This window comes from Hippopotamus amphibius, chromosome 2 (genome assembly GCF_030028045.1).
Source record: "Hippopotamus amphibius kiboko isolate mHipAmp2 chromosome 2, mHipAmp2.hap2, whole genome shotgun sequence".
Classification (NCBI taxonomy): Eukaryota; Metazoa; Chordata; class Mammalia; order Artiodactyla; family Hippopotamidae; genus Hippopotamus; species Hippopotamus amphibius.
Window position 1 is genome coordinate 98,578,639 of NC_080187.1, and position 26,261 is coordinate 98,604,899.

Consider the following 26,261-nt stretch of genomic DNA (forward strand, 5'->3'; position numbering starts at 1 on the left):
AAACAAACAAATTCCATTTTCTAAGTAAAATGAACTCTGTCATTTAAATGAACAATATCCTGTTTTCCAACTGTTCGCATTCATCACATTCTTTGAAGTAGAGGGCTACCAGTCTTAGAAGATTAAACAGGAATTTTGTAGTCATTGTAGAATATCCCAGGAAGAATTTTGTAAATTAACTTTAAAGATCTAGGGAAATGTCTTGTTCTTTCTCAGCAAACACAAGGAGAGATTTTAAGTAACATTTTTTTCTAACCTGTCCCGTCACTTAACCACGCTCTTTGTTCACTGTGATTTTGTGATCATAACATATAAACATCTGGTACCTGCAAATGACTTTTGAGCATTCAAAATATTTGTAGGATTCTTTGTTCGCAAGATTTATTAAATAGCATCATAATATATAATTTATTTTACTTTTAACCAAGACTGAAAAAAACTGGTTTTAGGTTTTTGATTTCTGTTCCCATAACCGTGCCTGTAAAGGAAATTAGTTTTCCCCTTTTGCTCTTTTCTTTTGTTGCATCTTTTCTTCTAGCAATATGTACACTGTACTCGTTGAACTTTTTGACTTATCCTTCCTCATTCCTTTCAATTCCCTGCAGTTTTACTGGTCCAGAAATATTGAATTAGTTCCGTTCCTTCTCTTTTCTCACAAGGTGGCTTTTCTAATTAAGTCTCTGCTGCTACTCTGGATGTCTTACTTTCCCCCTGCCCTTTTATTAATAGCTGTTCCAGTGTAGATCCTTTTCATTCTGCTTCACTTTTGGTCAGTCACATAGCAGCCTCTAACATAGCTGTTCTAATATCCTATGTTTTTAATCTGCTAAGAGCTCTTTCATATCTGTGGGTCTATTAAAGTCATCTTAATGCAGTTTTTGACAGTTCACAGTACTAAGGTTTGAAATGTTTGGTGCCAACCACATGTGTAAGGAATGCTTATATACAGAAAAGGCAATGAAGATCTTGACATAATAAAAACAATTTTACAAAGAGACTAGTATTGTTCTTAGCTGACTAGTAAGCTTAACAATTATAAATGATTCCATTTACTATTGAAAAGGATTTCTGTTGTGAAGTGTGATTCATTTTATTTTTCTTGAAGCAGATCCAAAACAACATATTGTATAAATTTGTCCTCAAAATATACTAATTGCTTCTGTTGAACTAGCACATTTTCCTGTGGTATGTAGTTTGTTTTGGTAGTCATTTCTTTTTATAAATAAGAATTATAAAAATGCACAAAAATAAGCCAATGCATTTGTCATACTACATTTGAATAGTAATGAGGTACTTCTATTTAAATATGTATTAGTAAGAGTGTTAAGTTGCTTAATTCATCTAGTGTACGAATGTAAATACATTGTTGCTTATGTTTATATTGGGGGGATATTTTTTTCCTTCAGATGACGAAGAATGGATAGATTTCTTGCACAGAATGTTGTTATAGTTTGACTTCATTATCGCCAACATTCTGATATGTACTAGGTAGCCTTTTAGAAGTTAGCCCAAGGTCATTTTTATTAAATGAACAGTTAATTATAGGCATTTTTGATTATTTCTGTTAATTCCACCTTTGTCCATCTCTTTTCAGTTCATATTTTCACCATTTTGTTGTTTATTCAGATTCAAGTGGTGAAAAATATTTGTTCATTCTCTTTGGAAACACTTCTAAAAATTTATCTTGGGAAAGACAATGAAATTAAGAGAAAATTAATTTCCTATAGAGTTTATTTAATCATCTGCTTCCTTTCCCCTGAGGACTTGGATAGGGTAGGCAGTAAAATGTGACAGTTTATAGATTTCACAAAGATGGATGGAAAATACAGTTATTGGGAAAAGTCATGACATGCCTACAGAATGCTAGTTTCTCCATATCTTTCAGCATTGCTAACCTGAACAGTTTCTACACTGCAGTATGGCAAATAAAATAGAAAATAAACTTTTAATCGATAATGATTTAGTAAATATTTAAATAGAAATTAATATTTAACATAAGGACAATATAGAATAATATTTGAACAGATTTGAATCACAGTTAATTATTTTAGGAAAGAGAAAATAGCATGCAACTTCCTTTTAAAATTTTACCTTTGGTCTTTAATGATACATTAAAGGGCATTAAAAATAATCACACACTTTGGAGTAATAAGCATTCCTTGGTGTTTGTTTTTTTTAATGGATATGCATCCACATTTAGAAGATACTATGAACTTCACAAATATTCACTGGGCATTTCCTTTGCTAGGTGCAGGGCATTATTTAATCATTGAGCAATTAATATAATGTGTTTACACTGTGTTGAGGCTTTGAGAATATATCACAATATAAAAAATGCTCTACGTGTGCACTTCCATCTTGTGGCTGGGTTTGTAAGTCTCGGTAAAGTTATTCTGTAGACATAGCTCTCTTCCTAGATCTGAGTAATTTTAATTTGAGGTGGAAGGGAGCATTTCTGTGGCTCTCCAATGCACCTTTACTAATAACAGAGCCCCACTGTCCCCTCCCCTCACAAGGGAAAGAAAATAAATAACCCTCAACTGAAAGCTAAATAAAAGACTTTGAAGGACCTTAACTTTTCATTGGTGAAATGAAACATATATACATAAGGTATTTTTCCTTTCTCCTTTCCCTCTCTGTCTTTTTTACCCCTCTTTTACTTGGTTCACTATTATTACACACTTGAAAGTATACTTTCTCAAACTATAAGCAACTCCATTTCTCATCATGAAATTGTTTCAAACATCTCTTTGGCCCAGTTTCTAATGATTAGTTGACAAACCATAATTACTGGATAATAATGAAAATTGTGTTACCTCCAAAATATGCTCTAGTTCAGTATTTTTAGTGTTTTTCTATTTTCTATTTAAGTAAATAGGTCTTCTATTTACTTCATCAGTTCCTTAACTTGGGAGATAATGCCAGGAATTATGTCCTATTTTTATGCTGTACTGGAGTCTCAGTGTAATCAGGAGACATATTTATGTATTGGTGTCCTACAAGAGTTAGCCAGCATCTATCTAGAATTCTTTTCCAAGATTCTTGACACTTTCTGAGTTTCATTTCTACTTTAATTATAGAATCTCATGATTTAAAGGAACACTTGATGAACATTTATTGTGCATATTTATGGCTGAAGCCAAGTGGGATATAAAGATGAAAATTACACAGATGTAGAAGATGAGATTCATAATTTGAAGTATTTAATAATGTCTCTCATTATTCAAGATATAATTATCATATATGCCTATGCCATGCTTTGTATTTATATTTAGTAGTTTTGGATCTTCACAAAAATTCTTTATGATAAACTAGATATAATTTTTATTTTACACAGGAAGAAATTATTACTTAAAGAAGTGAATTGACTATCCCAATATGTAAACAGCAAGTGTCAGCATAAAGACTTAAAATCAGCTCTATTTCCAAATTAACTGCATTTGCCACCACACGACATTGGCCCCCACAAAGGAAACCAATTAAGAATATTTGACCCTTTCAGTTTTTGCTTCATGTTATTTTGAAGCTGTTCCTAGATGCAAAGACATATAAGATACATTATTTTTGATAATTTTCTTGGTGAAATTTCCCTCTTTATCTGTGGTTGTCTTTAAGTCTACTTTGACTGATATTAATATAACCACTCTTTCTTGTGATTGGTATTTGCAAAAGGCTGTCTTTTTATATCCTTTTATTTTTAACCTGTCTTTGTATAGTTAAAATGTGTTCTGGTGGAGAGTATATAGTTAGAGTTTACATTTTTACCCATTATGACAATCAAGATTTAGATTGAGTATAATTACAGATACGGTTGCGTTTAATTCTAGCTTCTTGTTATTTTCTGTTTGTTCCATTTGTTCTTCTTTCATTTCCTCTATTTCTGCCTTCTATTGGATATATGGAGTGTTTTCTAGTATTGCATTTTATCTCTTCTATTGACTATCCTATTTTTTAACATGGTAATTACATCTTTGATCACAGTCTATGTTCAAGTAGTAGTATACTACTTAACATATAAGAATATTACAAAAATATGTTTTCATTTACTGCTCCCATCTTTTGTGCTATTTTTGTCATACATACATAAATTTCATTTCTATGTATGTGGTAAACCCTGTTACACACATATTGTTATTTTTGCTTTACAGAGGCATTTATCTTTTAGAGAAGTTGAAAGATGAGAAAACAAATGAAAAACCCTTTACCTATAAATTTACCATTTCTAGTGCTCCTCATTTCTTTGTATAGGTCCTATTTTCCATCTGGTGTTGTTTTTCTTCAGTCCGAAGAACTTCCTTTGTGGCTACTTCACTGGAGGTCTGCTAGGGCGGAGGGAATTCTCTCAGTTTTTGTCTGAGAAAGGATTTCCTCCTCATTTTTGAAGGATATTTCACTGGTTGTGGGATTCTTGATTGAACTTTTTCTCTCATTGCTTTAAATATGTTATTTGATTGTCTTAGGCTTGCATTACTTTTGACTAGGAAGTTTTTAATCATTCTAATACCTGTTGCCTTGTGTATAATGTGTCTGTTTTCTGTCTGCTTAAAAATTTTTCTCCTTTAATTATGATGCACTTTGGTGTGGTTGTCTTTGTCTATACATTGGTGTACGTTAAGCTTCTTCGATCTGTGTGTTTATAGTTTTAATAAAATTTGGATGTTTCTACCACTCTTTCTTCAAATATATTTTCTGTTCTGCCTTTTCTTCTGGGACTATAGTTACACTGTTTTAGGCTACTTGATACTGTTCCACAGTTCACTGATTCTCTATTCTTCATTATTTCTTTTTTTTTCCCTCTGTTCGTCAGATAGTTTTTATTGCTAGGTTTTCAACTTGACTTGTCTTTTCTTCTGCATTATGTAATCTGCTCTCAATTCCATTCAGCAAATTTTTCATTTCAGATACTATATTCAACTCTACAAATTTGACTTGGTTCTTTATACCTTCTTTCTTTCTCATCATGTTTGTATTTTCCTTTAAATCTTAAGTCTATTTAGAATAACTGTTTTAACATCTCTGTCTGCAACTTCATATCTTTCATTTCCAGATTTGTTTCTATTTGATTTTCTTCCTGGTTATTGATCACATTTTTCTGCTTCTTCATATGTCTAATAACTTTTGCAGTGCTGGACGTTATGATTCTTATGGTTTTATATGTCTGGATTTGGATTTCTTCCTTTAAAAGTGTTAAATTTAATTCTGTATGGCAGGTACTTGTGGATATTATCAAGGATTTTCTTTTAGATTTGTTAGGATGGACCTAAAATAATCTTTATTCTAGACCTTCTACTAAGGCTTTGCCCTTCTGGTGTTTCTGCAGAATGCCCTAGGTATTCAATAAGGTCATGTTGCTATGGGTGGTCAGAAATTGAGCATCTCTGCCCCCTGTACACATGCAGCTTACTATTCAGCATCAGACTCAAGGGGATCTCTGAACATTTCTGGATCTATTTCTCTGCTTTACTCCCTCTCCCATACTGCTCCCAAACTTCAGGTGACTCCACCTTCCCAAATTCAATATCTGTTTCCTCACCTCAGTGAGATCGTGATGCTCTGCTTCATTTCTCCATTCTTGCTCTGCACTCTGATTGCATCCAGCTCAAAAGCCAAGATCATTATAGGGTTCACCTTACTTGTTTTCCTTCCTTTAAGGAACACAATCTTATGATGCCTTTTGTCGAATGACAGAAAACATTGTTTTACATATTTTTTTCTATTTTTCTACCTGTTTGGTGGGGGGAGGGCATTTCCAGTAGTATTTGCTCTATCATGGACAGAAGTGGAAATCCTTCCATATATTGAGATAATGTATTTGATATAATAGATACAATATATGAATTCATAAAGGATGTTAGTCACATCATCTCTCCCATCTCATTTAATGTTGCTCAGCAAAGTAAGCATTTTTAGAAGTCTGGTGTGCATCCTTCTGTTTTCCTTTATATGCACACATATATGCACATTTGTATGCACAGGTGCCCATATATACAGATATATACATAAATCAAATTACACTGTAGGTATTTTTCAGCAACATACTTTTTCACTTAGAATGTGTCTTAGAGATCTTGCTATTAAAATATATATCAATCTTACTTTATTCTTTTAACACAAGCCATGTATTCTACAGAATAGTTTCCTATATTTAATTACTCTAATTTTCACAGTCAATTAAGGCTTTTCCTTCTAACCTCTTGCTTTTATAAACCTTATTTTTTAAAATGATATTGTATAGCAACTCTTCAGGTGGTGAATATTTCTGTAGAAGAAATCACAAAGGTGTCGAATAGTTTGCCTGTTGGTAAATTGCTTTCCCAAATAGTTTTTACATATTTATATTACTCCTAAATAATGACCCAGGGATTTTTAAAGAAATGGTTGATTTCAGATCTAGGACAGGAAATATAAGAGGTAGGTCTGGTCCATCTCATAACAGAAAGCATGGGAGTTAAGAAAGATCACTGTGGCCAAGTATACATTACTAATAAGAAAAAAAAAATCAAATTGTACACTCTAAGTATATGCAGTTTATTTTATGTCAATTGTATCTTAATAAAAGTTCTTAAAGAAAAGAAAGATCACTGTGGTCATGTCAAAAGATATAGGATACAGTTTGAAGGGACTACCATTGGTCAAAGATGGGACAATTTTAGGGGAAAAAAGACTGCTGTGTTAAAAAAGTCACATACAGCTATGTTCAAAAGCTAAAAATCATAAGGATACAAGCAAAATGAAACTAAAAGCCACATTGGTCAACTTGGGGAGGGAGCTAGGGGAAAAAACTCATTATTCTGAGTACTGGTAAATCGTGAATCATGCATTTATCCTAGTCTTCCTTTACAAACCTTATTTCAGAGTAAGAAAATACTAATAAGAGGAATTCCTTTATAGATTCTACTAATAAATGAAGAGGGAATAACAGAATCCGATTACTACAAGATTGCAGCCTTTTATTAATTGAAATAATCCCTCTAGAAAATGATCATCAATGACTAGTGATATCCTCAGGTAAAACATGGAAAGGGAACATTATAATCAGTGGATCTAGCTGACAACTGCTGAACCCCCTAATCAAATAATATTGCAGAATGAGAGACAAACGGCTGTTCTATGGCAACTTATATGATGCAGTAAGAAGTACACAGGGGCTTCCCTGGTGGTCCAATGGTTAAGATGCCGTGCTTCCAATGCAGAGGGTATGGGTTTGATTCCTGGTCGGGGAATTAAGATCCCACATGCCGCACAGAGTGGCCAAAAAAAAAAAAAAAAAGTACACAGCTTTTTAAAAAATTAAATCTATTCAAGGCCCTCGATCTAACTACCCATTTATAGGAAATACGGAAGATAGAGGAATTTATTAAATAACATCTCAGGGATGCTATCAGCTAAAATTTAGCCTTCTAGAAATTCTACTAGATAAATGATCCAATTTTTTCAATAACTAATAGTCAAGATATAAAAAGGATGGGAAACTACTGGAGATTAAAAGAGAAAGAAAATATCAACCAAATGTAACATGTGGACCTTGTTTGGATCTGATTTGAACAAGCCAGCTATAAGACGACATTGGAGTAATTAGAGAAATTTGAACAATCACTGGGTTTTATATGGTAATAAGGAATTGTTAATGTTTTATTTCTGATGTTAATATTGTGTTCATGTTACAAGTAGCTCTTTTATCTTAGGAAAAAATGAAATATTACTAGTAAAACCATGTAAGTTCTGTACTTGCTTTTAAATAATCCTGTGAGGGACTAAAGGCGAAGGTCTGGTGATAATTATTTATCTTTTATCTTGGATGATGAGTACATGGGGTTTATTGTAGTATTTTTTCTATGTATATGTGTTTGAACTTTTCCATTTTGAATTTTTTAATTAAAAAATAAATGTAGCATTCACAAGCCAGGTGAAGAGAATTTCGTAAACCATCAAAATAAGCGTGGAGCTTTCAGAATTTCACCCTAAACACTTGAAGTGTGAATACACATATATACCTGCAAGAATGTTACAGAATTTATTCAGCTTAAATGCTACAGTTGATTTGGACCCAACATGCACTTATCTTGAAATTAGCATGACATGAACCTAACAGTTTTCATCATAAAACAGTCTCATGTTTATCAACACCCTAGAGAGATCTTTGAAGTAAATCTAGCGCTGTGTATTCGTTCTGTTGTATCTACCTCTCACCAAGGTCCTAATACTTGCTTTCCAGGTGCAGCAGGTACAGACTGTGCAGCAGGTACAGCATGTCTATCCAGCTCAGGTGCAGTACGTGGAAGGAAGCGACACTGTCTATACCAATGGAGCAATGTAAGTTTATGTGTGGGAGTCATATTCGTTCTCCCACGCCCTCAGTGTGAGAATAGTAACGTACTTTCTGACACCTTCCACTCATTCCAGATTCCTTGTTTTCACAGTAATTTCTCTCTAGAGTAGGGTTATTAGCTTAATCTGATGTTTTGAGCTTTGTCTGTGTTTGTTAAGAACATGTGCTCATTTTCCTCTCACTTAACCCTAGTAGAATATTTTAAATTATTAACATGGCTATGCCCTTTAATGGTTTTCACTAGGTTGAGAAAAACATACCCCTTGCTGGTGATTTCTATATCATAATACCTTCTAAAACCTATGCTTTTTGTTTTTATCAATAAAGTGCATTTTTGTGTATGTGTTTTCTGTAAACTAATATAAAACTACTATATTAGGAGGGGTTTTTTTTTTGCATTTATTAAATGAGGTACTTACTCTACGTAAAAGTGCCTGATACTCAATATATCTTATTTTCTTGTCTGAACTTCTCCTCCCCTCAACACCCAACCCATCTCCTTTGCAGCAACAATGTCAATTTGTACATTTATTTAATTTGAGGTTTTCAGCCACTTTGTGTTAAGATGCAAGATGTTATTACAAATAAAGGGACTAAGAACTATTATAAGTCACCAGGATTGTTTTCATTTACCACAGGATTTTGTTTGCAATCTGTTGAATCTCTAGGTTCTGAAATGAATTCAGATTCTCTCATTGGCTCTTCTGCCCTACGTTGGTGTGCCCTAGGTTGATAACTTCTGCTTTCTTTATTCTTACTGCACTTACTCTTTCCTTGGGTGATTTCATAGACTCCCATGACACTAACCTGTAAGCCCCACGAGGGCAGGGATTCTTGTCTGGTTGTCGTTGTTGTTCCACTGCAATAAATCTAACACCACAAGAGTGCATGGTATGTAGAAAATGCATTTATTGTTACCTATTATTATTATAACTAAACAACTTAAAATCCTGGTTTAACGATTAGTTTTATAATCATGGTCAAGGTACTTAACTATTCTGAACTTTTATGATTCTTTCCTGGGAAGTGGGAGGATAATTACCTTACGTGTACTGGATTGTTTTGAGGATTTAAGGCAATATATGTAAAGCAACTAGCACAGGGTCTGGTATACAATAGATGATACAAAACTGAAAGCTCTTCGTTGATCTTGACTCGTCTCTCTTTTCTCATTACTTTTGGTCCCTGAATCGGTGTAAATTACCACTGCCTTTAAACCTCCATAACCTATAAAATAAAATGGAACTTTCCACCTTGGCATTCTTCCCCTTCCTACCTGCCTAGCTTCATCTTCCACCTGTTCTGGGAACAACCAACTTTGTACTTGTTTCCCCAAGTATTCTCCTTTCACGCCTCTGTGTTTTTGGACATGTGATTTGTTTTCTCTGCTGGAATATCATTCTCTGCCTTCTCTTTTTCCTTCTGAAACCTCTACCCCCAGTATAGCGATATCTTTATAGACTTCACACATCACACCCTCCTTTGTGACGTGGACCCTGGCTCTCTCCTGCAGCTAACTTATTTGTCCCCTGTACAGTAAAGACAGCACTGTACTGAGACTTCCACTTCCACATGGTGCTATGAATGCTTATTTATATTCATCATACTAAGAAGAACTCTCCCTGGATGGGAACTGTTGTCATTTTGTTATTTTATTTGCATCTATTTAGGCAATTGACACATAGTAAAGGGTCAACACATTTCTGTCAGTACATACTGTACTCTAGTGAATCTTTAACACTTTACATATATTAGATACACTGTGAATACTTTTTACCTCTTTGTTGTGTAAGGCCAGGGCATCCTGGAGTCTGCTTTTGAAATCTCTACCATAAATCCAAACTCCCGTTGGCATTTATACCAAAGAAAAATAGGGATGCCTGCCACTTGGTCCTTTATGCTATCAGGGAAAATAAATGGGTTTCTAGACACTGCTAGAGGTCACTCAGTTGTATTGTTGTTTCATCCTTGCCTGTGGTATATCTGTCACAAGAACCTCAGAGTAAAGTCATTATTATTACCTTAGTTCAAGCAGGTACCATTTCCTACCTACTTTGTTCACCTAGTTCAAAGACATCCTAGGTAAAGCTGGTAAGACCCCACTGGAGGGCTAAGCTACCACTCTACTATTCCATAACATTTTATCTTATGTTTATTACAGCATTCTGTCAGCTAAGAAATCAAGAAGATCTGACAAATAGAGGTTTAAACAAATTAGGGCTTTGATTTTTATCGGATAATAAGAAATCCAGAGGTAGAACATAGTGCAAATATACAATAAGCCTTAGTGGAGAAAATCTTACAAGCTGGCATAAAGCACATCCCTCTAGCTGGAATGGATTGTACCATGGAAATTGCTCCACTAGAAGATCTCTGGCCTCACAGAGTGCTACCTGTTTCTAGGAAGCAGGGGCAGTAGATGTTAACTGGTTATGTAGTAGGAAAAAATGGCTTTCTTATCTAGGGAGGAGTGAGTGCATCTGAAGCCCAGTTCCATGAGCCTGTTCTTCCATTAGGATTAACTCAGACCAGCTGAGCCAGCTTAGTGCTAAGCTACCCAAAGATGACGGGAAATGAGCCTCTAGAAACATCCACAGCTGTACTTCCTCTTAGTCTGTTGCTGACATTAGTTTAGCAGCTTAAGGATATCAGGGCTAAGATTTGCTGGCACAGTAGTAAATCTGCTTTGGTTACAGCCATCACACCTGTGTTCCAGACATCAAGAAGAAGGAAGGTGGAAGAAGAGAGTGTGTTATATATGCGTATGTACGTACATACAAATATGTACACACACCCCCCCCACACACACATGCAGAGGCTTTCTCAGAAACTCTCAGCTCCCTTTTGCTTATATCTCATAGGCCACAACTGTGTAATAAAGTAGTAGTTAGTTGCAGAGGAATCTAGGAATGTAGGTTTGTGGCTTTCATGTCTATATGGTAGATGGCAGCAAGGGAAAAGGATAGTTGGAATGGGTGTTGAGTTAACTCTGTAGTATCTATCATGGTCATTTATCATTGACTCAAGATAGAGTAGAGTGATTCCTAGTGTGTGACTTTGTGAAAGAAACACAGCCTGGAGATAGCTTATCAAAAGTGTTTTGTGTAGGTTCTGAGAAATTGTAAACACTCAATAAACATTAGTTATTGCGGTACAATTATGTGCTCTAGTTATTTTTTTTTTAACATTTTCCTCTCCTATTTATGATTCTGAATTCTGCATATTGCCTTGTGCCTTTTAAAAGTACCCCACCGCTGACATTAGGGTCTTCCATGTAACAGGTAAATGTGAGATTGGTGAGCTCATTTATTCACAAAACCTTAGAGAAACAGCGTCTCAAAAGTTGACTCTTTAAAATTATAGGGCCCATTTAAGTGCAGAAATAATTCAAAGTAAATATCTCATGCCAACATGCATTTTCTATGGCCCTCAAACTCAGTTGGTTTGATCGTGACTAATGAGGTCTAGGTCATGAGTTCATTTGCCACAAAGTCCAATTAGTTTTGATCCAGTCTGTGTGGGCCCAGATTGTATCCTCAGCTCCAGCTAATTATGTCACAAACGTGCACCCTTGGTCAAGATAGAGAAGATGCATCCTTAAAAACCTTTCATTACATTTTCAATTTCAGTACAACTTTTGATTAAAGATTCTGTAGCATCATTTTCATATTTACTAAAGAAACATTGTGTTGCCATGAATTACACTCATAATTTTAGTAGCTAGAGGACTATGAACATCTTTTCCAAATATGATCAAAAAAGATTTTCCAGCTTAAGCTATTCCAATCTTTCGGTAATTTTGTAGTGCTGACATTTAACTATGTACAGTTTTTGTCTCTAAAGTTCATTTTAGAGTCTTTATCCTCCCTCTTTTTATTTGATACACTTCCATGTGTGTTAGGAAAGAGTATTCCATATTTTTCTGTTCCACCACACTGAATTAATAGCCAGCTAAGGTTTGATCCCTGACTTGGATCATAGTGAGATTCCCACTTCTTTGTGATAATAAATGCTTTTTGCTGATGATACTCCCAGGAGATAGGGATGCTGATCTTCACCATGAACTTTCAAGCACCCAATGCATGGCCCTGCAGCCTGTGCATGGTTAGTAAGTGCTGGTTCAGTGGTGCTCCTGTCACCAGCAGCCACATGCCAAGTAGCCATAATGCGAGGGGTCTCACTCAAGAGGTGAGGATAGCCCTCACAGATGTGTCATCACTTATGAAAATGTGTAATCATTATAATTTGACAACACTGAAGGGTTTACCGGTTCTCTTTGTGACTGTGGACAATTACTGGTAGCATAACAGGGTTAACAGTGTGCGTCTGGGAGTGAGCGTATATTTCAGTTGAACAATTGAGACTGCTTTACAGTGCTGAGTGTTGGAGTAGAATAGCTTTTTACTCAAGGGAGAAGATAATCTAATTCACTCTTGTTCCTGTTCATCATTGCTTCTATAGGAACCCACACTTGTGTATTTCCTTAGAATAGTTTTCCCAAGAGTATTTTTTATTGGGCTAGATCATAGTCTTGTCCATTGCTACAGATTCTTACATTTTTTGACACCTAATAATTTAGAATACTGTAATTAAACCAGCTGGAAAACATTGCATATCATGTAGAAAGAGTCCAATTCAATTGAAATTTCTTGATGTAGCTGAGAAATCAATTTTTTTAAATAGTGATTTTGTTTTCTTTCCCCCACTCCTTTTTTGACTCATGCTTCCCCACTTACTCTTTCATCATGTTAATCAAAGTGGAAATAAAGAAATCATACTGTATCTTGTCCAAATTAAGAAATCTTTTAAGAATTTTCTTATATCAACTGCTCTTTGAAGCTTGTCCATTGTTTAGAGATGATCAGTGTTTTAAAATGTCAAGGTGTTCATTGTATGGGTATCTATTGCAATAAGGCTTGATTGGTAGAAAGCATTCTAATAATCTTCCTGTTTAAATTATAGATTTCTCATCAAACCCAATAGAGAATTTACCAAACTGTGTTTCATAAAATGTTAGTCCCATAAAAAAGTTCTGTGGTTATGTAAGCAGGAAAACACTGCATGAACTTCTTTTGAGGACTCTAAATTTCTGTTAGTTTTTTAAAGGCTCTGAGAAATCCTCTAGGAACGAAATGTGGTGTTTTAAAAACTGACCACAAAACTACCTCATAATATTATATTATTATAAATAATATTTAATAACATCACATGGTATAATTTAGGAGGTGGTACATTATTAATATATTGACATTGACTAGATTTATTGAAAATCCATAAGCATGTATATAGGACTCAGCTTGTTTTGAAAATCACATAGTTTAGTGCGTTTTCTAAAGCCATTCAATTATCCTTTCCATATACTTTTAAAATAATTAGTAAAGAACCTTAATAGGGATACTCTTCAAGCTCCTATTTTGTCTTTCAGTGAAAAAGTAAGTTGCAGGATTTGCAGGTAAAATTATGCTTTACTATAATCATTTAAATGCGCTCTGCTTAGAAGAAATGGTTGTATGGCATTTCTATAATTGAGATGGAGAGGCTACTTTATTTATGCTTCTACTGATATATGCATTCAAATTGGTGTAGGATCTGGTTTATGAATCCATTTGCCACTAGGATTTCAGTAAGTACCTGGCTGATTACTTAGAAAGCTCTTGGAGAGAGAACTACCTTTTTATGGAAAAGGGCACTGAGATCCTCTACATTTAAAGAAGAGCCTGTTTCATTCATCTCCAAAAATGGAAGGCTTTCTTTTTTTAGGTTTATTTTTTGTTGCTTTATTTTATTTTATTTTACTTTATTTTATTTATTTTTTAAAAATGTTTATTGGAGTATAGTTGATTTACAATGTTGTGGTAGTTTCAGGTGTACAGCAAAATGAATCAGTTATACATATACATATATCCACTCTTTTTAGATTCTTTTCCCATGTAAGCCATTCTTAAATAGAGTTCCCTGTGCTATACAGTAGGTCCTTATGAGTTATCTACTTTATATTTAGTAGTGTGTATGTGTCAATCCCAATCTTCCAATTTATCCCTCCCCTCCTTATCCCCGGTAACCATGTTTGTTTTCTACATCTGTAACTCTTTTGTAGATAAGTTTATTTGTACCTTTTTTTTAGATTTCACATATAAGTGATATCATATGATATTTGTCTTTCTCTGTCTTACTTCACTTAGTATGACAATCTCTAGGTCCATCCATTGCTGCAAATGGCATTTTTTCATTATTTTTTATGGCTGAGTAATATTCCATTCTATATATGTACCACATCTTCTTTACCATTCTGCTGTTGATGGACATTTAGGTTGCTTCCATGTCCTGGCTATTGTAAATAGTGCTGCAGTGAATATTAGGGTGCATGTATCTTTTTTTTTAAGCTCTTTATTGGAATATAATTGCTTTACACTGTTGTGCCAGTTTTTGCTGTACAACAAAGTGAATCAGCTGTATTTATACATATATACCCATATCCCCTCCTTCCCGCGACTCCCTCCCACCCTCCCTATCCCAGCCCTCTAAGTCATCACCCATCATCAAGTTGATCTCCCTATGTTATGCAGCAACTTCCCACTAGCTATCTATTTTATATTTGGTAGTGTATATATGTCAATGTTACTCTCTCACTTTGTCCCAGCTTCCCCTTCACCACCCCCCACCATGTGTCCTCAAGTCCATTCTTTACATCTGCATCTTTATTCTTGCCTTGTCACTGGGTTCATCAGTACCATTTTTTTAGATTCCATATATATGAGTTAGCGTATGGTATTTGTTTTTCTCTTTCTGGCTTACTTCACTCTGTATGACAGCCTCTAGGTCCATCCACCTCACTAGAAATAAGTCAATTTCATTCCTTTTTATGGCTGAGTAATATTCCATTGTATATATGTGCCACATCTTCTTTATGCCCATCTGTTGATGGGCATTTAGGTTGCTTCCATGTCCTGGCTATTGTAAATAGTGCTGCAATGAACATTGTGGTGCATGTTTCTTTTTGGATTATGCATGTATCTTTTCCAATTACAGTTTCCTCTGGATATATGCCCAGTAGTGGGATTGCTGGATCATATGGTAGCTCTATTTTTTGTTTCTTAAGGAACCTCCATACTGTTCTGCATAGTGGCTGTACCAGTTTACATTCCCAACAACAGTGTAGGAGGGTTCCCTTTGCTCCACAACCTCTCCAGCATTTATTGTTTGTAGATTTTTTGAGGATGGCCATTCTGACCAATGTGAAGTGATACCTCATTGTAGTTTTGATTTGCACTTCTCTAATATTTAGTGATGTTGAGCATCTTTTCCTGTGCTTTTTAGACATCTGTCTTCTTTGGAGAAATGTCTATTTAGATCTTCCCCCCATTTTATGATTGGATTTTTTTTTTATATTGAGCTTAATGAGCTGTTTTTATATTTTGAAGACTAATCCCTTGTCAGTTGCTTTGTTTGCAAATATCTTCTCCCATTCTAAGGGTTGTCTTTTTGTTTTGTTTATGGTTTGCTTTGCTGTGCAAAAGCTTTTATGTTTAAATAGGTCCAATTTATTTATTTTGGATAGAAAGTCCAGAGATAAACCCATGCACCCATGGTCACCTAATATATGACAAAGGAGGCAAGAATATACAATAGAGAAAAGACAGCCTCTTCAATAAGTGGTGCTGGGAAAACTGGACAGCTACATGTAAAAGAATGAAATTAGAACTCTTCCTAACACCATGCACAAAAATAAACTCAAAATGGATTAAAGACCTAAATGTAAGGCTGGATACTATAAAACTCTTAGTGGACAACCTAGGCAGAATACTCTTTGGCATAAATCACAGCAATATCTTTTTTGATCTACCTCCTGCAGTAATGGAAGGCTTTCAAATATGGCTTCTCAGAATATCAGCATTGCAAAGGTCATGGAGATCATTTATTCTAATCTTTCCACTTTACAGGTGGGTAAACTGAGGCCCAGAGAGGTGCATAATTTTCCCAGCTAGTTAGTATTTAGAGTTCATATTTTCTGACCTTCAACACATATTCCTTTCCAGTGATTTGCAGGTAAATGTCTTTTGATCATGAGTTATTTGGGGGGTTAGGGGAAAGGATTGGCCAATCACAAAAATTTTTTTTAGTAAATTGTAGACATTATGCTATTGTATTATTGTATATCTTATTGTAGATAATAAACTTGTGGTTTTTTTATGACTGATGACTCTTTAAGAGTCTGTTGTTCAGGAGATAGGATTAAGATGGCAGAGTAGGAGGATGTGCGCTCACTCCCTCTTGTAAGAGCACCGGAATTACAACTAACTGCTGAACAACCATCAACAGAAGGACACTGGAGCTCACCAAAAAAGACACCCCACATCCAGAGACAAAGGAGAAGCTGCAGTGAGATGGTAGGAGGGGTGCAATCGTGTTACAATCAAATCCCATACGTGCTGGGTGGGTGACTCACAAACTGGAGAACAGTTATACTGCAGAAGTCCACCCACTAAAGTGAGGGTTCTGAGCCCCACATCAGGCTTCCCAACCTGGGATTCCAGAAACGGGAGGAGGAATCCCCAGAGAATCAGAAGCTGAAAGCCATCGGGTATTGATTGCAGGACCTCCACAGGACTGGAGGAAACAGAGACTCCACTCTTGGAGGGCACACAAAGAAATGTGCTCACCAGGACCCGGGGGAAGGAGCAGTGACCCGATAGGAGACTGAACCAGACCTACCTGCTGGTGTTGGAGGGTTGCCTGCCGAGGTAGGGGGCAGCTGTGGCTCACCAAGGAGGCAGGGGCACTGGCAGCAGGGGTTTTGGGAAGTGCTTATTGGTGTGAGCCCTCCCAGAGTCCGCCATTAGCCCCACAAAAGAGCCTATGGGCTCCAGTGCTAGGTGGCCTCAGGCCAAACAGCCAACAAGGTGTGAACACAGCCCTACCCATTAGCAGACAAGCAGATTAAAGCTTTACTGAGCTCCTCCCACCCAGACCTACCCACCATCAGTCCCTCCCATGAGGAAGCACGCAAGAGCCTCCTAGATAGCTTCCTCCACAAGAGGGCAGACAGCAGTATCAAGCAGTATCAGCAGTATTTCATCTTGTGGAACTGAAAACCACAGCCACAGAAAGATAGAGAAAATGAAAAAGCAGAGGACTTTGTACCAGATGAAGGCACAAGATAAAGCCCCAGAAAAACAACTAAATGAAGAGGAGCTAGGCACCCTTATAGAAAAAGAATTCAGAATAATGATAGTGAAGATGATCCAGGACTTTGAAAAAACACTGGATGCAAAGATCAAAAAGTTTACCAAAGACCTAGAAGAATTAAAGAGCAAACAAACAGAGATATGCAACACAATAATTGAAATGAAAAATACACTAGAAGGAACCAATAGCAGATTAACTGAGGCAGAAGGGCGAATAAGTGAGCTGGAAGACAGAATGGTGATAATCACTGATGCAGAAAAGAATAAAGAAAAAAGAATGAAAAGAACTGAAGACAGCCTAAGAGCCCTCTGGGACAATGTTGAACGCACCAACATTCGCATTATAGGGGTCCCAGAAGGAGACGAGAGAGAGAAGGGACCTGAGAAAATATTGGAAGAGATTCTAGTTGAAAACTTCCCTAACATGGGAAAGGAAATAGCTACCCAAGTGCAGGAAGTGCAGAAAGTCCCAGGCAGGATAAACCCAAGGAGAAACACGCCAAGACATATAGTAGTCAAATAGACAAAAAATAAAGACAGAGAAATGTTATTAAAAGCAACAAGGGAAAAACGACAAATAACATACAAGGGAACTCCCATCAGGTTAACAGCTGATTTCTCAGCAGAAACTCTGCAAGCCAGAAGGGAGTGGCATGATATATTTCAAGTGATGAAAGGGAAGAACCTACAACCAAGAATACTCTACCCAGCAAGGATCTCATTTAGATTCGACAGAGAAATCAAAAGCTTTACAGACAAGCAACAGGTAAGAGAATTCAGTACCACCAAACCAGCCCTACAGCAAATGCTAAAGGAACTTCTCTAAGCAGGAAACATAAGAGAAGAGAAGGACCTACAAAAACAAAAACAAAACAATTCAGAAAATGGTAATAGGAACATACATATCGATAATCACCTTGAATGTAAACGGACTAAATGCACCAACCAGGAGACACAGACTGGCTGAATGGATACAAAAACAAGACCCATATATATGCTGTCTCGAAGAGACCCACTTCAGACCTAGGCACACATACAGACAGAAAGTGAGGGGATGGAAAAAGATATTCCATGCAAATGAAAATCAAAAGAAAGCTGGAGTAGCAATATTCATATCAGATCAAATAGACCTTAAAATAAAAAATGTTACAAGAGACAGGAAAGGATATTACATAAAGATCAAGGGATCCATCCAAGAAGAGGAGATAACCATTATAAATATATATGCACCCAATATAGGAGCACCTCAATACATAAGGCAAATGCTAACAACTGTGAAAGAGGAAATGCAAGGCAGAAATAGAGACACAGATGTAGAGAACAAACATATGGACACCAAGTGGGGAAAGCAGGGAGGGTTGGGGGGGAATGAATTGGGAGATTGGGATACCAAATTGTACACTCTAAATATATGCAGCTTATTGTATGTTAACTGTATCTCAATAAAAGTTCTTAAAAAAAAAAGTTTGTTGTTCACATGAATCTTTTTATTTTTTATTCCATCTTATACTTTTATCGTTAAATTTATTTTGTGAATATAGGATGTTCTTTGGATATTCATAAAATATATAGAGAAGTCCATATTAGCTAATTTTTCAACATCGAATGTTTTAGTTAAACAGCTTCCAGGAGAAAAGGCTATTAATTGACTGTCCTGTCTGTATTCCTTTTTACTATTTTTCATTCGTAGAATTAATTGATGCACATTAAGGGCAATTTGTTCTGTGATGTTTTCATATCTAGTAGCATAATGTCCAGAATGATTCTACATGATAACACTTGGAAAAGCTTAGACCTTTAAATTTTCTCTTCCTCTCCTCCTCCCTCCTTTAAAAAAAAAAAAAAAAGTGAAAATGAAGGAAGTCCATATGTGCTTTTTTAGGTTTAGAACGAATTCTTAAATGAACTTCAGAGACCCATGTTCAAGTATCATTTTTCCTACTTACTGCATTATAACATCAGGCAAATAACACATCTGCACCTAGAGTTCCTAATTTGTGAAATGGAGATTAATAGTTAAACGCATTAATTACTAACCAGGTCAGGTTCAGGATGGGGACAGAGTAATGAGAGCCGGAAATGGGGTTATTTGTATTATCTGAAAAAAATATACTCACTTTTAGTATAGTTACTCTTATAAAACTGACTGCAAAAGTTAAACTTAAAAAATCTCTGCTTGAACAGATATTTGGAAGCTAGAGTGAGAACTCTTTGCTGGGAGTATGCATTTGAAAAGGTTGAGAAGCACTGTATCGTGCTTCACAAGAGACTACAGTCTTTCAGTGTATGAGTAGATCCCCCACTATATAAGGTCGAAGTCTGGTTCACAAAGGCTGAGCTTTGTAATGGCCAGAAGGTTTTAGAGGGGACAAGTCCAGCAAGTATTAGTCTGGCCCTCAGAAGGAGTCAGTGGGATAGACCTGTGTCCAGGGAATGCTCCGAATTCCCAAACTGCCTAGCTTAGGGTATGCAGCACACCACCTTTTTGCCTGGACTTAGCACCTGATTTGGCCTCAACAACATACATACATGCTTTAGCTGCTTTTATCCATTTTTGAAAGTCTCACTTGATAACATCCATCTCTAACAAGTACCTGGTTTCTCTGTTCCTCTTTATAGTAAATCCCCTCAGGATTGACCTCATATTCTTCATTCTCTTCCAAGCTGTCTTTCTTCTCCACATTACAGTGAAATTGCTCTTATCAAAGCCATTGATGACCTCCATTTGTTAAATCTAATAGACATTCTTCTAGATTAAATTTTCTAAATCTCTAACAATCAACCAGTCAGCCACTCTATCCTTGATTCTCTATCTTCTTTGACTTTATATTCTTCTGTCTTCTTCCTCTCTTATTGGATTCTCCTCAGTCTTATTATTGGCCAAACAGTTTTCCTATGCCCTAGGTTTCCCTATTGTTTTCTAACAGAGACATTTCTTCCACAGCACTTGTGACTCTCTGTCATTCTCCACTATCTAGTTTTAACTTATCTAATAGCTGTCTTTTCCCCACTAGAATGGAACTTTCATGTGGGCCAGGTACTTTGTTTGTCTGCTCCCCATTCTCTCTCTCATACCTACAACAGTCACATATGACAGGGGCTCAACCTGTATTTGTTGAATGAATTGAATAAAGAATAGCATTTGATGACAGGTGAGACACAGGAGCAGATTACTTGATAGTTTTATTTTATTTTTTTAAGCTCTTTATTGGAATATAATTGCTTTACACTCTTGTACCAGCTTATGAGGTACACAAAAGTCAGTCAGATGCATTTATACACATATCCCCATATCCCCTCCCTCCTGCGACTGCCCCCCACCCTCCCCATCCCAGCCCTCTAAGGCATCACCCATCATCGAGTTGATCTCCCTTTGTTATACAGCAACTTCCTATCTGTTTTACAGTTGGTAGTATATATACATGTCTATGCTACTCTCTCACTTCGTCCCAGCTTCCCCTTCACCCCGCGGCCCCCCAACCCTGTGTCCTCCAGACCGTTCTCTGCATCTGTATCCTTATTCTTGTCCTGTCACTGGGTTCATCAGTACCATTTTTTTTGATAGTTTTAAATATACTAGGAAAAATGAATGAAACTGAATAGAGATGCTGCTAACATAATATTAACACAGCTTTTTGGGGTTTTTTTTTTTTTTTTTCAGTTTTTTTTTCAGGTACAAATTTTTTTTGAGCTTATGTGCATGTATATGATTGCTCAGTTTTACTCTTTTTTTTCAAGTATACAATACAGTATTATTAACTCAAGTCACTAAGCTGTACATAGATCCCCAGAGGTTATTCACCTTATAACTGAAAGCTTGTACCCTTTGACCAATATCTCCCCATTTCTCCCACCTCCCAGCCCCTGCACCATTCTGCTCTCTGTTTCAATGAGTGTGATTTTTTTTTATTTTGGTGTAGTTGCTGTACAACGTTGTGTTACTTTTCTGGTCTACAACTATATGTATACATATATCAGCTGTATGTATACATGTATCCCCAGAAGTTACAGCAGGTTCCCACTAGCTATCTATTTTACACATGGTAGTGTATATATGTCAATGCCAATCTCCCAATTCATCCCACCCCCCTCACCCCCATGTCCACAAGTTCCTTCTCTATGTCTGCGTCTCTGTTCCTGCCCTGCAAATAGGTTCATCTGTTCCATTTTTCTAGATTCCACATAATATGCGTTAATATATGGTATTTGTTTTTCTCTTTCTGAGTTACTTCACCAATGAGTTTGACTTTTAATATTCCACATATAAGTGATATCATACAGTGTTTGTCTTTCTCTGACTTATTTCGCTTAGCATAATGCCCTCAAGGTTCATCCATGTTGCAAATGGCTGAATAAGAAATGTGTTAGTGAGAATGTGGAGAAAAAGAAGCTCCTGTGCATGATTGGTGGGAATGTAAATTATTACAGCCATTATGAAAAACAGTATGGAAGTGCTTCAAAAAATTAATAATGGAACTACCATATGACCCAGCCAAGTTTTTCTTGTTTGTAAATTTAGACCAGCAACTCTGGATCAAAATCTTTTATGATGTCATTCCTGCCAAAGTTGATTTAAGTCTATATCTACTTCGCTGGCTTTTGTTGTCAAGGCAAATGACCTGTATATGTACTTACTATGTGCACCTTTTTGGTATGCTTTAAAAACCATTACAGCAGTGAACAGAAATTTTGGTAATTCTTTCATGGATAACTGCCGCAGAATATAAAACTTCTTTTGTAACTGAAGACTTTGAATTGTTAAAAACATAAATAAACTAAAAGAGCTAATAGTTGTGAAATAGCACTTTTTTTCCTTACTCTTGTGAAAATTGGTCTTCATATGTTTATTCTCTGGTTCAGTGGTTCTCTGGGTACGTTCCTCAGATCCAGCAGTGTGTACATCATCTGAGAAATGCCAACCTTGTTAGAAATGCCGGTTTTGGTTCCCTAGCCCTGTTCTACTGAATCAGGAATTTGGGGAGTGGACCCCAGCAATCTGTGTTTCTAACAAACCTTTCAGGTGTTCTGATGTGCACTGAAGTGTGAAAACCACTACTCTACGATATGCAAATAAAAAACTGAAATGCAAAGTAAAGTGTGAATGTCCAGATATCTTTATGTAATGATAATTTAAAGTTATGATTTCAGTACTCTGTATATTATCAACATATATAATATTAAAAATACTACATATGAATGAAAAAGCTCAATTAGTCATTGCAAGGATTATTATTGACTTTTAACATTTATTCTTGCATTTCCTCTGTAGCTGTCATGGCAACACCTCAGTGAATGCTTTTATTTTTTCCTATTGTTTTAGCAGAAATAAGTATGTCTTCTGAATTTAAATCAAATAAAGTGTTTTATTAGTGATTCTTGTATTTATTACTTTATATTTAATTTTGTTATATTGGTTTTTATTCTTAGGTAATAGTCTCTTATGTCAGGTCACTTGAATTCATTTCTGAATTACTGCTTTCCCCTTTGGTGTCTTTCGCAAAATGGACATGTCACCTCTCTGATGTATCTTCTGCCTTCAATCTGACTTAGAGCATTCAAGAAAGGATCTATTTCAAAACTCAAAAAAGTAGTGCATGTTTGCCAACCAGAGATTACATACCACATGACTGAAATCTGAAGATTCCAAATAATCTAGCTACTTCTATGCAGGGCTTTGGTGACTCCCATAAAAACCTCACAGTGGAAAACTGTTTAAGGCAGAGTTCTTGGTTTCAAGCAGCAGAAAATCAAGTCTGGCTTATTTAAGCAAAACAAAGAATTTGTTGAAAGATATTTGTGACTCACAATTTCCAGGAAGTCTGAAGAATCAAGTGGAAAAAGACAGGTACAGGCATTTGTTAGACAGCAGCCAGACCAAAGATAAAACCACACCCCAGAAGTCGTCCAGTAAGGACACCACAGGACCACAACGATCTCAAGCACTGTTGGCCATGGCTGAATTCCGATCATGACTGTACAACCCGTGTAGTTCATTTAATGTAGAGTACATGAACGCATATACCCCTCTTTCTAACAACAGTTCTCCCAGTTCCCAAATTCTCCTAGCTCCCAAACTTTGTGAAAATATTTAAAACTTATTCATTCTGGCTGCTTTTAGTTACTTATTTCCTCAGTCTAGTCCAATCAGACATACATTGCTAGCACTACATGGAAACACCTTGCAACAAGATCACCTGCTATCATTATATCTAGTGAACCTGTTTCAGGATCATCTTACATAGCCTGTCTGTAGCAGTGTGCCCTGTTTGCCACTCCCTTTTCTCGTGGTTTCCTGTTACCTCTCTGACCGCAGGCCTTTCTTTAGGTTGTTTCTCGGGCTGGAACATTCCCGTACGTCCCCATACCGTAGCCTCCTTAAACTCCTATTCCAGCTTAAAATAGCATCCAAACTTCTTGCCATAGTCCATAATGATGTCTTTCAAGCTTTTTAAACAGCCATCCACATTGAGAAAATTAGATGTACATTTTTATACTCACATAAATATACACATGCACACACATACCATATATGCATATGACAGAAACAAAGTTTCTCAAAATAATCTTTATCCTTTCTAGGTATGGTATGTCTGATGTTGTGTGGTCTGCAATAGTCTCTTTCCTTTTTTAATGCTGGTGTGACCCATTAAATTGTGGGTCATGACTCACAGTTTAAAAAATTTGTTTACACTACTTATATTTTTAGTTTTCACCTACTTTTTAAACCTCATTTGTTTCTAATGTCCTCCTCATTTATTTCCACCAACCATTCTAGACTTCTAATTTCTTCCTAAATACCAGGATCTTTCTTGTGTCGTGGCTTTTGCACATGTCACACTATCTTCTTGATATATTTTTCTTCCTGTTTTCCATAGGACTGACTTCTTTTCATCCTTTAGTTTCAACCTAAATAGCTCTTGTTTGGAGGTAACATTCCTTGACTACTTGATCTAATATGCGCCCTCCCATTTATTATACTTTGATATTCCATTTTTCTCTTTCATAGATTTAAGAAAATGTCTAATGATCGTATTTAGTTTCTTATTTTTGACCACCTGCCCCTTATGTTATGTAGCCCTTATGACAGTAGAGGTCAAGTTCCTTTTTCCCAGGTGCCAGAATAGATTCTTAGTAAATATTTGTTAAAAGAATGTGTAGACGCTATTTACCAAAGCCAGGACATGGAAGCAACCCAAATGCCCATCAACAGATGAATGGATAAAGAAGATGTGGCACATATGTACAATGGAATATTATGCAGCCATAAAAAGGAATGAAATTGACTTATTTGTAGTGAGGTGAATGGACCTAGAGACTGTCATACAGAGTGAAGTAAGCCAGAAAGAGAAAAACAAACACCGTATGCTAACTCATATATATGGAATCTTAAAAAATGGTACTGATGAACCCAGTGATAGGGCAAGAATAAAGATGCAGATGCGGAGGACGGACTTGAGGACAGACGGTGAGGGGCAAAGGGGAAGCTGGGACAAAATGAGGGAGTAGCATTGACATATATACACTACCAAATGTAAAACAGATAGCTAGTGGGAAATTGCTGCATAACACAAGGAGATCAACTTGATGATGGGCAATGACTTAGAGGGCTGGGATAGGGAGGGTGGGAGGGAGTCACGGGAGGGAGGGGATATGGGGATATATGTATAAATACAGCTGATTCACTTTGGTGTACCTGAAAAGCTGGTACAAGAGTATAAAGCAATTATATTCCAATAAAGAGCTTAAAAATAAATAAATAAAATAAAATAAAAATGTGTACAGAGTAACCTGAAAGCAATAAAACATTGTACCAACATAAGATGATATAATGATCAGTATTACTATATTCTCTATTCATAATAAATTTTATGGTGTGAAATTTGCAAGATATTTTCTTCATTTGCCATTTTCATACCATTGCTTGATTTTGTAGTTGACTAGCTTATTGGTAAGAGGATATTCAAGACCTCGGTAAAATACAGAACACATAATTGAGAGATATTATATATCTGGACTTGTGGATAAGACCCCTGAAGATAAAGAAAAGAGAAAAATTGGTTATAACTAAAATAAATTGACATAATCATCCTAGTGAATAAGCAAGCAGGGAATATTCCGGGTCATGCTTAGCCAAGGTATGTGCGGAGGCATGACGGGATGCAGACAGCACTAATTTACTGAATTCAGTGGATCAGAGTCCTGACATTTACATAGACCCTGGTAATGGGGTCAGCTCTGAAGAGGCTTCTGTCAGCAAGTAGGCACATATGTATGTGCTTATGTTCATTACTAGATACACATGCAGAACAATGGAAGGATTTCTCTTCTGCTATGGAATGGTATGACACATTATTTTCATAACAGTCTGTGGCAGTCAGTAAAGAACAAACAGAAGGAACACAGCAGCATCTTTCAAATGTGCACGGAATTGCTTGGGAATTTAGCTGCTTCAGGAGTGTACAGTCCGGAAATAGTTAGCTGCTTTTAATCTGATATGCCAAAAATGGAGTAATTTTCTCGAACATATGTCTTGGAAATTTCTGGGGAAAATAGTGTGCAAGCAATAACTCATACGTATTCATTCTATCAGCATGAAAGACAAGCTGATCTTAGGTATCAGAATTAAAGAGTCATTATTTCTAGTACCTGAGAAAGAACTGTTTGTTTTTGGTGGTGGTGCTTTTTTTTTTTTTTTTTTTAAAGAAAACAAAAATTCTCCAGTATTTATTCAGGAGCTTAGAACATTT

General features: G+C 36.1%; 1 protein-coding gene across 6 annotated transcripts in view; it reads left to right on the forward strand.

Moving 5' to 3' along the window:
• Positions 1-26,261, forward strand: part of RFX3 (regulatory factor X3) — a 292,285-nt gene that overhangs the window by 170,006 nt on the left and 96,018 nt on the right. For all 6 annotated transcript variants that reach the window (XM_057723907.1, XM_057723911.1, XM_057723908.1 and 3 more), the window contains one exon: positions 8,216-8,313. In XM_057723907.1, coding sequence (XP_057579890.1) covers positions 8,216-8,313 — 98 coding nt within the window. The remainder of the gene's footprint in view (positions 1-8,215; positions 8,314-26,261) is intronic.